This window comes from Montipora capricornis, chromosome 10 (genome assembly GCF_036669925.1).
Source record: "Montipora capricornis isolate CH-2021 chromosome 10, ASM3666992v2, whole genome shotgun sequence".
NCBI lineage: Eukaryota > Metazoa > Cnidaria > Anthozoa > Scleractinia > Acroporidae > Montipora > Montipora capricornis.
This window is the reverse complement of record NC_090892.1, coordinates 11643851-11659639: the sequence shown is the minus strand read 5'-3', so window position 1 is coordinate 11659639 and position 15789 is coordinate 11643851. Positions and strand designations below refer to the sequence as shown.

The following is a 15789-nucleotide window of genomic DNA, read 5'->3' as shown; positions in this document are numbered from 1 at the left end:
AGAGACGGAAGTGGACGAAGCTGGCCGACAAAGACTCGTTCCTACACTTCGAGTATCAAAGAGTGACGACAAAAAGTTGATCTAAATGGGCATTTTTAAGTTCCTACCTTAGTGACCTTACCAACGAAGGCAACCAAGGTGGAGTGTGACTATTACTATGAAGTGTGGATGAACTGCAAATCAGGCCCCGTCCACACGAACCCGAATTCGTTCTAGTATCCAGGACTCCCCTGCCATAGTGCCCCACCTGATTGTGGCCGGACCACTTCGGTCAAAACCTATTTGAAAGATCTTACTGCGAGTTTCATAATTCTGCGGAATCTAACCTTCAATCGCTAACCAAACTGCGTTTTGGCTTCCATCCATCAAAAAGATTCGTACTGACGGTACAGATGCCATCGCTTTCAGTGGGCGTAAAAGATGCTGATTGGTAGGTTATGTCAGGCATCAATAGATTTCGGCATCCGAGGTTTCGGGTCAACTCTTGGCTTGGCGTCGGAAGTTTAATTGTGCAAGCCAAAACGCAGTTTGGCCGTTGGTCCTTGAAGATGAGATTCCGTAGCATTATAAAAATCTCAGTTAAACGACGAAACTTTCGTAGAAACGTCAAGAGTTAAAACACACTGTCAAGGATTGCAGCCTTGGGCACTTCTCCCAAACGGACAAAAAAAGTCAGCTAAATCAGCGGGCTTATCGATTGCTTGTGGAAAGTAATTTGTGAAGAATTTAATAATTTTGCGCCAAATTCACAGTTGAACAAGCGCGTCTTCTTGCGCTAAGTATCAGTTGGTTATTTTATTTTATTTCTTTGGCTAGTAGTGGCCGGCCAAAAAATGTAATATTTGGTTTGCCTAAAATTGTCTCACAACTTAAAGCACTTTAGCTCTTATTCCACCACTGTCATAGTAGGGTAATATTAGGTGCGGTTACACGGGCACTTTCAACGCGGTAAATGACCCTTTTACCACGGGAAACTGCATTTAATGCGTATGACCGCCATTTCCCAAGGTAAATTTCCCGTGGTAAATTTCCATGGATACATAAAAGATCAAACAAGGCTTCCATGACATTTCACGTGGTAAGTTGGAAGGGTGTTTAGATGCTCGAGGTACAAGAGCCAATCACCCTTGCTGATGAAGTCGTGATTAAATTTCCCGTCAATGAATTGCGTGAGATTTCTTTTTACCCCAGTAATTCTCGTAACATGTGACCGCTGGTTAACACGGTATACTAAAACCCAAGTGTGAGGCACCGCGGGATAATTTATAATGGGAGATGGCTTTTACCATGGTGTGTGTAACCGCACCTATTCACCATATCAAGCCACGTGCTTGTTAAGGTATGTCCTCTGTTGCTCTTCAAATGTCACAAGTGAACGACTGCGAGTCCATGGATGGAGTATCGCGGATTTCGGATTGGGAGTGGATTGTTCAAGACAAAAATCGCGTATTTTCGTCCGTTGGTCCAGAATCAACTCCAATTGTGAAGTTATCGTCGAATACTTTGAAATGATACACTTAGCTACGGATGAACAACAAGCGACTCCGGTTATGAGAGCCAAAGCTGTTACCTCGGATAGCGAAACGATTTGGAAGATCGAAATACAATTTTCGTTGGCGCGAAACCTGATCGACTTGAATTGTGGTCAAGCCAATGAAAACGAAGGATAACGAGGGTGGGCCAAAACGTAATCTTAAATCGATTTGTCGCAACGTTCGAAAAGACTGATGGACGAGAGACGAAAGTTCATCGCGATCGACAAGTTTGAAACTTGCAGTTTACAAGACCGCCGCAATGTTGCATCAAACGAGTTCGTCCATTGAAGGAAGCCATTTGTCCGAGCGTTTTCTTCGCTTTCATTAAAACCTCATCCTTTAAAATTCCCCCCAGTGCTTGGTTTCCTTTTATTAAGGTGGCTTACTACAGTTTTCCTTAGAAAAAGATCATGATTTTCAAACCTGAAATTAAAGCAACAGAATGTCTCTTCTAAAGTGTTGTCACTGTAATTGGTTCAAAATATAATTTTACCTAACAAATAAATGCAAATCAGGGGGAAATGCTAAATATAGTGACCGAGCTCCGGGAGGGGGACTGGAAACTACACATTTCAAAGGCCTTTTTATCAAAACCAAGCCGTACGACCTGGGTTAAAATTTTGGGAATTAGTAAACATAAGACAAATTGTCAACATTTTATTTTTAAAAAGATCAAAATAGACGAAGATCAACGTTCTTGCAAATTGCGAAAAACCTGTCTGACAGATTTAACCATTTTGTGATTTCTGTACATGATTATTTTTTCTCGCTAGGAAAATCCTGAAACTTTGAGGTGGGGCCATACTGCAAGTTTTTGAGAAAAAGGCGTTTAAAATGTCTAGTTTCCAGTCCCCCTTCAGGAGCTCGGTCGCTACATTTAGCATTTTCCCCTGATTTGCATTTATTTGTTGGGTAAAATTACATTTCACACTTGACCACTTTCGATATATTAAAATTCAGTCCTAAACAAAAGACATCATCTCGAGGCTCTGGGGAATAATTTCATACAAATCCTTATATTTATTACCCAGAGCCTCGAGATGATGCCTTTTGTGTAGGAGTGAATTTTAATGTATCGAAAGTGGTCTATTTCAGTGACCACTTCAAAAGAGACTTCTTGTTGCTTTAATTTCAAAGATTTCAAAATCTTATCTTGATCTTCGAAAAACTGTAGTAAGCCACCTTACCTTGTTTGCTACAACCAAATTTCCCTGCTTCCTTCATACCGATACGCAGCACCAACTGATTTAGCTCCCATGGCCTACGAAAAGGTTTTTGCTACAGTCAAACCCCAGAATGACAATTACGGGCTTCATACAGAGCTCTGGGCTACATCTCTGGTCATGTGACGTCCAGTATTGTAAAGGCGCAGCATGGAAGTCATTCTGCAAGTGTCGATTAGGAAAAGTCATCGGTATCGTAATCGATTACCAAAGGCAAAGGAATCTTAATTAACGCTGGTCCACCCCTACGTGAGAAACGCTTATAGTTTATCCGTAGCTAAGGTTAAACGTACGGAACAGATGAATCTTGAAATTCGGTGAAGGCGAATCGTGTTTGCTAGACAATGAAATCATCGCAATTCGAGGTTTCAATACGCCAATACGCCTTTATTTGAAACTAATAAAATGTTTCGCAACGTGCAAAAAGAATAATGCAAAAGACCGTTAATACGAAGTTTTAAAAAAATCATTAAAAATGTCGCCTATGCAAAGGTGGAAATTTGAGCAATTTTCCTGTTAAATGCAAGGCTTCACGATGTATTAAAACACAGGAACAAGATTGAGGACTGTCCATAATCAACGTTCATCAGTGGTTTAAATCGGTGATTTAAGTGAAGGATCAGCCAACTCGATTTTTTGCAGTTCTTTTGCGTTCAAGACGAGATTCGACGCGTTCACGAATATTAACATGCACGGCGTTACAGCAAACACTTGGTAAAATAAGAAATCAAGGAATAAGACAACTTGAGTACAAACAGCAGCGAGCTGATCCTGACTGGAACACGGATAGTATACAGCAACGGATTCACCAATCACGGCCTTGAAATGAAATGCAGCAAACGTTAGACAACAAAACACAACAAATGAAATGAACGCGGGGATGATTTCAAATCGAAAGATGGGTCGATACGATGTCGAATTGCGATATAGAACACTTTACAATGGATCAGCACAGATGCTCTGCGGGATCAATGACTGAATTTTCTACGCCCCAAGTAACTCGACAAAGGACCATTTGTGTTTCACTATCATGAACCGTTTATGGTTGAAGACGCAGCTACTGGCGATTGTCACTAAAGGACCGGACCCCACGCTGTTTAGCGACCGTCGCCAGTGGCTGAAGACCGCGTTCAATATCCAAAAACGCGCGAAAAGGAAGCGGTGGCTACTCGTACTTTTCAAACCGGTTTAATCTGGTTTCAAACCGTTGTAATCACCAAAAATCGTTCTTTTTTTTGTCCTGAAGTGTAACAAGTCCTTATGGTCGATCTGTCAATAGGATATAAATATATGTGTACTAATATTCACTGGCTTCGCACACGAAGGCGGTCATCAGTGAACGGTGTAGCGAGTTTCCCCTGAAAAGTACCATTCGAAAACACCATTTCGGTCGATAGTACCATTGCTATTAGGGGTCACTCAATTTTCAAATGCAGGTAGATCAGAACAAAGCGATTTTCAGCGCTTCAGTTCTTAAGGACACCGTTCAACACGCAAAAACGTAGGATTCACATGAGAAGGGAGGTCATCGCCGGGATTGCACGTGCTTGTAGGCTCACGTAATTTATGGTAGTAATGATCTCGTTACGAAACGCAATGCAACTACATACAACCTATATTCTCCAAAGCTATCTCGAGAGCCGACGTAATGGCCGTTGAAGGATTCTCAAGAGATCACTGTCGTGTGACGAGTATCGACGTACAAAGCACAGAATCGGCCGAAAGTTACAAAGTTCTTCACTTGCTCACGAAGAGTATCTGAATGGAATGTCGTCTTCCAGAAGCGATATTTTCACGGTAAGGTAATAATGATTGCTTACCGAAGACAATATCCGACTCTATACTAGCTATCGGGGGAAACAACCAAAACAGGGCGGCTTTATAGTCCACTCGTAGAGTGGAACGAACTAAATACTGGAGTGTAAATTGTTCAACAAACCTCCAGAAGAGTAAGACCCCGTTGAGTATGCCCTATCGGAGGGGGGTCCATATCCTGCAGCCCTCGAACGCTCCGGAGGGGGGCCATAGCCTCGATCAGGCGGGGGTCCATAGCCTCGCTCGGGTGCCCCATAGCCTCGATCACTGGTGCCATAACCACTGCTGCTACCAGAATCGTATCCTCCGCGCTCTTGGCGCTCACTACCATAGCTTCCTCGGTCCTGAGCATACCGATCATCAGCAGTACTGCCTCCCCCTGCTGATGCACCTCCGTACCTGCTAGAAGGAGGGACAAAAATGCAAAAGAATTGTAATTGAAATGTCTACTTATTGTATCTGGCTCTAACAAGCATTAGTATGTACTCACTCAGTGATCTTGGAGTTTTAAGCAATCTGATTGGTTGTTTATCCCAGGGTAATTGAGCATTGTTCACTCCGTAGGAGTGAACAATGCGTGATCCAAACAAAACAAAACGGCCGGCGTAAACTCGCCAGCATCTGAATCGGAAATATTGAGAATACAAGATGATGCTGTGCTAAAGAATACAAAGAGGGCCACAAAATTTGGCCTGAAAGTTTTCGAAGGTAAGAGAAGAGTTCATACTTTAGCCAACCAGTGTTTCACTTTGTTTTTCCAGATAATTGTTGCTGAAAATTAAACAACCTTCACGCCAAAAATTTGTTTGACTCGGAGTGATTGTATTTTGTAGGGCCAGTCGCTCAGCAAACGAATATGTTACTAAAATCGAGGAATTCAAAAAATGCTTAAGAAAGTTCTACATGGCTGCAGGCAACAAGGCAGGTAATTTTACAACAACCCAACGCCAACCTCACTTAGTGCCGCCATTTCATGTGGATCCTTTATCAACTGAAACCTCGGTGAATAGTGGCAGAATAGTTACAGAGAAGCGGCTCGGTAAATATTCTGCCACTAATCACCTCGATTTCAAAGAACAATTGTTAAAAAATCACGATGGCACAAAAACTAATCAGGCTGAGAGCCCAAGGATTCACCTGTCATGGTACGGGTGAAATCGACATCTGCAGCCCGTTTCTCAAAAGTCCCGAAAGTTTTCGGGCCTATTTCGGCTGTCACAATTTCCTTTATAGCTTCGCAACGCCGAGGTTCCAAGCCATCAAACTTCGCAATGCTCTTAGTTTTTTTTCTCTCTTTTCATTTCAAAAAAACATGTTAAAGGATCAGCTCTTCAAAAGAAGCAGACAGCAGTTTGACGACTGGCTTTTCGGGTCCAAAAAGTTCTCGGGACTTTTGAGAAACAGGCCTCCTTCCCCAGTTGTTCAAAAGGTGGATAACACTGTCTACCAGATAAAACCCTGTCCACTGGATAGCGCAATCGGTTTTGCTATGACTTATCCACTGGATGGTGATTTATCCGGCAGTTAGTGCTATCCATGCTTTGAACAACTGGGCCCAGGTGCCCTGGATAACATTATCTGCCAGTTGCACCAAATAATATAATGTTTACACACTACTGACACGAAAGCTAAGACCAAGGAAACAACTAAGTGTAGTACCTGTCCCCATATCCACGGTCAGATGAATAACTTCTGTCAGCACCGCCATAGCGATCAGAGGATGCATAGCCTCGGTCCATGGGTGGGCCGTACCCTCGGTCACTACCTGAATAGCCACTACCTCCACTGCTTGCACTACGCTCCTGGGGAGGATACCTAAAACCAAACACAAAATGTTAGGGGCAGTTTCAAATAATTTCCAAAGGGTCATTTAGTAATGTAGCTCCATGTGGCACTTGGAAGGGAATGATAGGTGGCAAATAGAATAGAAGAGAAAAGAGAGAGAGAGAGAGAGAGAGATGACACGCAAATCCTAGCATAGAGCAAAAATTATCAATTCTTTTCCCATGAGAAACGGCTAAAGTATGTCATGCATTTCAATGTCTTTGATTGTTTGCAATGTTCTCTGCAATATTAGTGCCACAGTTGTTATCGCACCAAGATCTGCAAAACCTCTGTACAATCTCATCTCCAATTCAAGTTGCATTCTCATTTACATGAAACGTTTAAAAAAAAACACAAAAGAAAACCTAGTTTAATGCCGGTTGAAACAGTTAACCAACCAAACCAAACCTTTTTTTCCAACAGAGCAGGACAAAACTAAACCAACCTAAAACGGTTGACACCAAGAGAACACGACCTTCCTCTCTAGTGCTGGGTCACTAACTGGAGACACATCAAGAGGGGAAAACCGGAGAACCAGGGATGTAGCTAAGAATAATTTCATCCAGTTGAAGGTTGTTTGGAGGCGGTAAGTTTATGCTCTGAGCATCAAAGGGACTTGGTAACAAGATTGTTCCCAGTGTCTCACAACATGCGGAATTCTTCAAGATGGCGAATACCGGTAAAAAGAAGACACACACTACAGTACTTAAAACAATGCTTTTTCATTTCATTCGCAATTTAATTTCCAGTATTGACAAGTTCTAGTGATAATTCCGCATAATTAACAGATACTCAATTTCTTTGTCAACATATATCAAATGTAAAATGCAATGAATAAGTTGCAATCTTGTCAGTCACTTCAATAGACAGAGAAAATTCAGCCAGCGATAACCCCCTTCTCAAGCGGCAATTTTTGCCAGCAGCCGGTGCTTAGCGACATCCCTGGAGTACCCGGAGAAAATTAACCTCTCAGAGCAGAGTAGAGGACAAACAAAACTCAATTAATGAACATGTATGATGCTGAGTCTGGGAATCAAACCCACAGCCAACGGATATTTGATCTCAACACTCGCCTCCATTTTAAGTACATAATATACAAAACGGTACCTGCTGCTGTAATGATCATTGCTATAACTTGGTGGTCTTTCCCGTTCCCGTTCACTGTAGCCGCCACGGTCATAGTCCCTTGATGGATACCAACGTTCAGGGGGTGGACCATAGTGGCTGTCATCATACCTAAGAAATTAATGAACCAACAATATGTCATTGGTATTTAGCAGGTGATCAAGAGAATGTCCAGGGTTCATACTCTTTCAAGCACTTCAAATTCCATGACCTTCCTTGCTTCGCTGTCACAAAAGAACATTATAATAATAGCAATGGCTTTATTCAGCATAAATTTCCACTAGGTGGCTCTTCATCTGCTTAAAAATAACATTTTAAAAATACAAATAAAGTTTAAAATGCAAAAAGAGGTAAAATAAGTATGCCTGTTTACAATGTGAAGTAAAAACTACCTTATCCCATCGACTCCCAGGGGTTCCTCATTGACAAGTAAAATTGTCTGGCATTAGACAGACTAAAATACTAAGTCTGGCCGGTTTAGGCCGGTTTGGATGCCAATGGGTTAATTAATGGGGACAGTTTTTCCGTGAGTTATTAAGCTGAAAGGTTATCTTTGATGTTTTTCATTAAATGCTTAAAAGTCATCTTAGAGAGCTGAGTATAGTCAATACAGTTCCCAACACATTCCGGTAAAATATTAAAGCTCCTAGCAGCTTGATCTTAATAGATGTGTGATACTAGTGAGATTTCAAGCTGCATAGCTTTGACACTGCAATGATTAATCTACAATTCACAATTATAATTTTCCATGACTTTCCATGACCAACCATAAAATTCCATGACTTTCCAGGCCTGGAAAATGAAATTCTTAAATTCCATGACTTTTCAGGTTTTCCATGACCTGTACGAACCACTCCACTGATGTTATACTTGAATAAATAAAGTTTGTAACCAAATTTGTTTGAAATTTTTATAAAACAGTTTCGTCTCAGGAAAACAATGAATAATAATTATTTTTAAAATCCCTTCTTTTCAATAAACTTCAAAGGTCCCTGGCACCCAAACCTTAAAAAATATCATCAGATAGGGAAGAAAATAAGGAAGTTAACAAAATTATTAAACAATTGAAAAATTTGACTCAAAGAAAAACTTGTAATGGTAGAAAAGAGTCAATGCTAGATCCCCTATTTTTTTCCGGATTTATTTCTTTCTGAACAGCAACAAACACTGATATAAGCTATCAAGAATAGCAACTAACCTGTTGTCAGTTGGCGGCGGCCCTCTTCGTGGTTCTCCAGGTGGACCTCGAGGTGGACCTCGACTTGGAGGAGGCATTGCTTCCCTGCCGCGGTAGGAAGGGGGTCCATCTCGTGGTCTGCAAATTACCAAGAGATATTTCAATCGGCAGGGAATGTTCAGTATAAACAGTTGTTGCATCTTGTTTTTATAGGGTAAAAATGTCACGACATAGGTATATTGTATGGGAGTTGTTCCTACCATCGTGGACAAAATAAAAATCAATGATGACTAGGCGCACAAGTTGAAGCACAAATTGAGGGGAGGTGTGGTCTTCATTTTCCATTTGAAATGTCGAAGATTGTAGTCATGGACTCCTGTACCTACCCTTTAACTTGCCTGGAACATTTTCTTCAAATAGATTTTTTCATAAAAATTGTCAGATTCATGACTTAACTTACCTGCTTGGAGGACCACGCTGAGGTCCAGGGGGTGGTCCCCTGAATGGTGGTCCGCGAGAAGGTGGACCACGACCTCTATCTGAGAAGCCTCCTCGGAAACCACCCCTCCCTCCTCTGCCTCCACCCCTTGGGGCAGTGGAATCTTTGTCCTTGGCATACTCCAGTGTCATCTCATGATTGAAGAATTTCTAACAAGTGAACAAAAGTGCAAGAAGAGAATGTTGGAAATATATAACAGAAATGGATGTAGTTACAAGTTTAATGTCACATGTTACACGCAGATGATGCAGAATGATGTTACTGCTAATCTAAGGCTACTGTAATGCTTGTGTTGTCCTTCAGTAGCATTTTCGATAACACTGTTGAAGTTCAAATGAGGCCTTCAAGTACTGTAACAAAATAAGAGTTAAAAATTCGAGCTGATGTTGCTCAACAGCCATCACAGAGATGTATCCAGAGTGCGTCATTGCGTCCTGGGACGCACTCGTTTTCCTTTTGGACGCATAGAATATGGAACAAAGGGTCCAATTGGACGCAGAAAAAAAATAGAATGTTTATGCAAATTACGAACCCCAGGGAAAACATGCGAACGGCGTATTTCACAAGGAAATTGAACATTCCCATTTTTCACAACGGAGAAATGATCGAGTTCCTTAAATTTCACGGTAAGCTGTTATTTTCAGATTTTTGTAGTCGAATGATAAATTTCATTTTGTCAAGCATCATGTCCAGCTTGAGGAGTTAAGTTTTGAATTTCCACGCGTTGCGTGACATGATCTGAGCTGTTTTTTAGGCGAGACAATCGGCGACACTTTCCATCTGCCGCCAGTGATAATAAACCATTTCAGTCGAAATTCAGTTTGTTGCATGCTTTTCAAGCGAATTTCAAGCATTATTTCGCTTATCGTGAGCGAAATGACAGAGAATCCAACGGCGAAGTATGTTAAATTTTTGTTTTGTGCGACCCTGTTGATATTAATTCCGGGCGCGCACGTGTCATCGTCTCTGTTCTTGTTTTGCAGGTAACTTGTCTTTTTTGCAAATTATGCAACTTTTTCGGAGCAAGTGTTAAAATTAACGTGTTGAATATGAAAGTTGAATGTATTCAATCGCTTGATTATTAACATTGGCCATGGCGAAATCACGGCCGCACGGGCCAACGATGAAGTGTGTGTGGATCGCTTAATGATTTGTTTACTCTTTTTTTCCTAAATTACATCTCAAGTGTTGTTAAAATAAATGATGCTCCTTTACGGAAAATTGAGATACAGTTCTCATTTATCAACTGGAGCTAACAGTTCTACAGCATACGGATTCCTCGAGACGTTTTCAGATGTGATCGATGGAGCTTTGAAAGCCTATACATTTTGATCGATAAATCAACGGGCATAACAGTTTCAAAGAAATTGATCATTTTAAGTACATATTCGTGGGGAGGGACAAGACTTCATTTTTGTGCAATTTAGAAATCTGAAAGGGTACTGGAGCAGCAATTAAGAGACAATAGATCGAATATTAATTCTTGAATATTAATTAGCTGGACCCCCAAAATTTTGCAATGGACCCCCAAATTTTTCAAAAAGGGGTCCAGAGGACCCCCAAATTTGAAAACCTGGATACATTTCTGGCCATCATCCCTGATGATCAATAGACCATCATTCCTGACAATGCCATTGATCGGTGAAAGCTTGATTTTTAAATAATGATATTAATAATAATAATAATAATAAGAAGAAGAAGAAGAAGAAGAAGAGGAAGAATTTGTATAGCATTTTACAAGTTTCAATGCTTCACAGAAGTAAAAAAATAATAATTAATGATACTCATTTAAATGTTAAAAAAATAAATAAACAAATAAAAAAGGTATTGATAATGTAATGGATTTGATGATAAAAATTACAGGCAGAAACATACTTGTTAAAGACAACGTTTCGGTGTCCTCATGACACCATCATCAGGTCAAATATAATATTTTACAGATAACTCGAATATTAATGTTCAGGATTAAGTTCAATAAGATCAAGAACAATAACATGACATGTTTCGTATTCTTAAGAAATGCTCATGCAAATTTGATTGTCTTGTGTATGAAATGTTCCTTATTCGCAAGCACAAACCATGTCTGAATATCCAAAGTGACTCGATAAAGGCAAAACTTTTCACCTAGCCTCTAGGGACTTTGAACTTAATCTTGAACATTAATATTCAAGTTATCTGTAAAATATTATATTTGACCTGATGATCGTGTCATGAGGACACCGAAACATTGTCTTTAATAAGTACCGTATTTACCCGTGTATAAGTCGACCTTTTCTGGCCTCAAAAGAAGCTCCAAAAATCGCCCTCGACTTATACACGGGTCAAAGATTTTGAGCCACGTTCCCGCTAAGTAATTTATTCAAAATTAACATAATAATTAATGTTTTTTGGGCATAACGAATGCAGTGGGCAAAACCGGACAAAATACTTCAAAATGAACGACAAAAGACTTCAAAATGAATGTAAGCAATTCCAGTTGAAATGAAAAAGGATTTGTCCAAATCTAAATGTTGAAGATACTCACAAGCACAAATATGAAATAGACACTGGAAATTTTAGTTTTCCAAAGGCGGAAAGCTCTAAAAGGCATTCAAATTAATGCGATCATTCAACGACTTAGTAACCTGGCGCAATACCTCGTGTTTGCGTGCAAGCATTGTCACTCATGTTGCGTGAAAATGCTGGTTGTTTTTTATTTATTATACAAATCTGGTTGATTTAAATGCTTTTGCAAACTTCGTATTGTTTGGTTTTTGAGTTTTGTTTTGTTTGTCATGTGAGAAATTATAAGTCAAGGCCAATTAAACCTTGCACATTTTCGCATCGTTCGCAAGTTATTTTCGAAGATTGACTCCTGCTTCTGTGACGTTGTGCTTATCCTCTAAAGCCCTTTATCGTTGAACAACGAAACAGGTTAGTTTGAGCTTTACATGTTCGATTTTCTGAGAACTTTTTCGAAACTCAAGGACAAAATGCCCGCATATACAACAACTGCTGAACCACTATTAATTATTAAGCACTTGAGACCCTGATTTTTTTGTGTATCCACATTTCCAGAAATCAAAGAATACAAGATTACTGTCCGAGTAACATTTAACAAAGAAATTAAGAAATTGCTTTTTTTGCCATCAAAAATGGGGGGTCGACTTATACACGAGATCGACTTATACACGGGTAAATATGGTATGTTTCTGACTTTAATTTTTACCATCAAAAAAGGTATTACAAATCAAAATATTCACATAAAAGATAAGTTTTAAGAGATGCTTTAAAAGAGTTAACTGAGGGACAGTTCTGAAAAATTAGTGGCAAAAAGTTCCAGAGTCTAGGGGCTGCTGCACTAAACGTCCTTTCACCATAAACCCATTAACCCTTATTGACACACAGTTATTCAAAACATACATTTGCGTAACTTGCAATTTTATCAGCATCTCCTCCTGTTGATATAAATGTCCTTTGTCTAAACCAGGACTTCGGGAGAGCTCCGCGCAATCACGATGGCATTTTCACTCCCGGCGTTTTAACAGCCAATCAGATCCCGAGTTTGGTCAAATTTGGCCGACCATCCGGAATTCTTGAGACTTTTGGTCAGGCCCAATTTTTGGCGAGCGACAACACAAGAGAACATATGGGCGAAGCTAAAAATAGGCCTGATTGCAGGTTAGTTTTTTTAGAGCTGCTTTCCATCAATTATCTAATCGAAGAAGTGAATAATTATTATTCCAAAATAAATCCATTGAAATTCAACAAAATTGGATCGAAATTTTGTACACAATAAATCAAAATGGAGAAGAGTCAGAATTCTTCAAGGACTGCAAACCTGCCAGAGAAATTTCAAACAAGCTGCTTGTTGTGAATAAAGAACAGACAATAAGTGCCAGTACTGAAAACAACGAAACAAATGATAATGATGTGGATGAAATGGTGTGAAATAGAGGAAGGACCATTGGTGAAATGGCCACCTTATTACCAGAACCTGATATGACTGAACGTGGTGATGATATTTTACAGTTTAAGTGTTGCACCAGGAGATGGTCTATTTTTGTTTGTTCACGATAATATTTTGAAGAGTGATGCAATGCCTATAGAGGAAATGGTAAACTTTTTCAATTCTAACTTTTTTAATAGACCAATTTCGATGAATTAAAATTCAGTCCTAAACAAAAGGCATCATCTGGGCTCTGAGGAATAAATACAAGGATTTGTACAAGTTTATTCCCCAAAGCCTCAATGCCTTTGGTTAGGACTGAATTTTAATACATCAAAAGTGGTCTATTTTTAAATTGAGTTAAATTCTGGCAAAGTGGATCTCCTCACATTCATGCATTGTAACTCTGTTTTAAGGATGCACGCAAGTATGAAAAAAGCTCCAATGATAAAATTTTTAATTTTGTTGATAAGAATATCACATGCCAAAATGATAAATTTTGTGAAATAGAAGACTGCGAGTCTACTGTTATTGCACGAAGGATACTATACAATGAATCTACAGTATAACAAAAGCATGAACTATAGGACAAAAACAATACTGGAGAAAAACTCTAACTGCACTTTAATTTATACACATTAATTTACTTAGATATAGTATTAAATAATTCAGTTCGATACACGACCCACATCCTAAATTTCCACTATTGAAAATAGCATCACCAGCTTTGCAGGGCTATGATCAAATTGACACCTATCCACAAGTTAACCATTGACTCCCTATGTTTTACAGTAGTTGAAGGCCTCATTACTTTGAATCTCAACACTTTGACATTATTAGGCAGCTTTGCTTGAAATAAAAAATGAAAATGCTACCAGCACCTGAACTGATAAAATGACAGCAGTGGTTAAGTTCTTAGAACAAACTTCAACTGGCCCTAAAAACCCCGAGACAAAGATTTGCAGCTTGCTAGAGTATCATATTACATTTTACTGACCAGTAAAATATCTGCATATTGGTCAATCGAAAAGCGCAGAAAAAATAAAATGATCTTTTTTTTTAGGAACTTGGATACAAAACACAAAAGATGCAGTACCTTCCCACGTTCACCTGCCATGGATGACATTGCCTCTTTAGCATCCTCTTCATTCGTAAAAGTCACATAACCAAAACCACGACTCTTGTGGGTCTCTCGGTCTGTAACAATTATCGCTGAAAAAAAAATACACCACAGTCAATTCAGTTGCAGTTGAATGATTTCATTTTGTCAACCATTATGTCCAGCTTGAGGAGTTAAGTTTTGAATTTCCACGTGTTGCGTGACATAATCTGAGCTGTTTTTTTAGGCGAGACAATCAGCGACATTTTCCATCTGCTGCCAGTGATAATAAAACATTTCAGTCGAAATTCAGTTTGTTGCATGCTTTCCAAGCGAATTTCAAGCAATAGTTTGGTTATCGTGAGCGAAATGACAGAGAATCCAACACCAGAGTATGTTAAATTTTTGATTTGTGCGACCCTGTTGATATTAATTAATTCCAGGTGCGCATGTGTCATAGTCTCAGTTCTTGTTTTGCACGTACCTAGTCTGTTTTGCAAATTATGCAACTTTTTCGGAGTTAGTGTTAAAATTAACGTGTTGAACATGAAACCTGAATGTATTCATTTTAACCTTTTCACTCCCAAGAGTGACACTTATAGATTTTACTCTGTCTAACGCCAGACAATTTTATTCGTCAATGGGGAACCCCGCAGGAGTGAAAGGGTTAACAACAGCTATTGTAGATTCACTCAAAACTATGTCCCCATTAACCCTTTCACTCCCAAGAGTGGCACGTAGATTTTACTCTGTCTAACGCCAGACGAGTTTACTCGTCAATGGGGAACCCCACAGGAGAGAAAGGGTTAAATCGCTTGATTATTAACATTGGCCATGGTGAAGTCACAGCTACACTGGCCGACGATGAAGTGTGTATCGATACTTATATTTGTTTACTCTTTTGTTCCTAAATTACACTTCAAGTGTTGTTAAAATAAATGATGCTCGTTTACAGAAAATTGAGATTCAGTTCTCTTTTTTTTGCTGTGGAGATCTAGATCATTTATCAACTGGAGCCAACAGTTCCTACAGCACACAGATTCCTCGAGACGTTTTCAGATGAGATAGATGGAGCTCACATGTACAATGTACATTTTTATCAATGAATCAACGGGCATAACAGTTTCAAAGAAATTGATCATGTTAAGTTCATTCATGGGGAGGGATAAGACTTTATTTTTGTGCAATCAAGAAATCTGAAAGGGTACTGCAGCAGCAATTAAGAGGCAATAGATCGAATATTAATTCTTGAATATTAATTAGCTAGATCCCCAAAATTTTGCAATGGACCCCCAAATTTTTCAAAAAGGGGTCCAGAGGACCCCCAAATTTGAAAACCTGGATACAGAGGACCCCCAAATTTGAAAACCTGGATACATATCTGCACTATGTCTCTGCCATTCATTGGCAACAGAAATCTGCCACTATCATTTGGGACACACAAAGGTTGTTTATACACGTAAAATTAGTTTAAGACCACCAATGTAGTCTCTTTGACTCTTCACCCAGTAACCTGGTATGTGACCTGCACCTTCACAACTCACCCTTCTTATGCACCTATCAA

The 15789-nt window shown here is 39.5% G+C and overlaps 1 protein-coding gene across 2 annotated transcripts in view; it reads right to left on the bottom strand.

The window, feature by feature from the left end:
- Positions 1 to 3117: 3117 nt before the first annotated feature.
- LOC138018605 (RNA-binding motif protein, X chromosome-like) overlaps positions 3118 to 15789 on the bottom strand; it is a 14373-nt gene continuing 1701 nt past the window's right edge. Inside the window, exons 2-8 of one of the 2 annotated variants that reach the window (XM_068865297.1) lie at positions 14223 to 14338; positions 9160 to 9347; positions 8721 to 8837; positions 7505 to 7633; positions 6233 to 6388; positions 4698 to 4975; positions 3118 to 3577 (exon numbers count right to left, since the gene is read on the bottom strand). In XM_068865297.1, coding sequence (XP_068721398.1) covers positions 3564 to 3577; positions 4698 to 4975; positions 6233 to 6388; positions 7505 to 7633; positions 8721 to 8837; positions 9160 to 9347; positions 14223 to 14338 — 998 coding nt within the window. In that variant the 3' untranslated portion in view covers positions 3118 to 3563. The remainder of the gene's footprint in view (positions 3578 to 4697; positions 4976 to 6232; positions 6389 to 7504; positions 7634 to 8720; positions 8838 to 9159; positions 9348 to 14222; positions 14339 to 15789) is intronic. The other variant, XM_068865298.1, reaches the window with a different exon arrangement.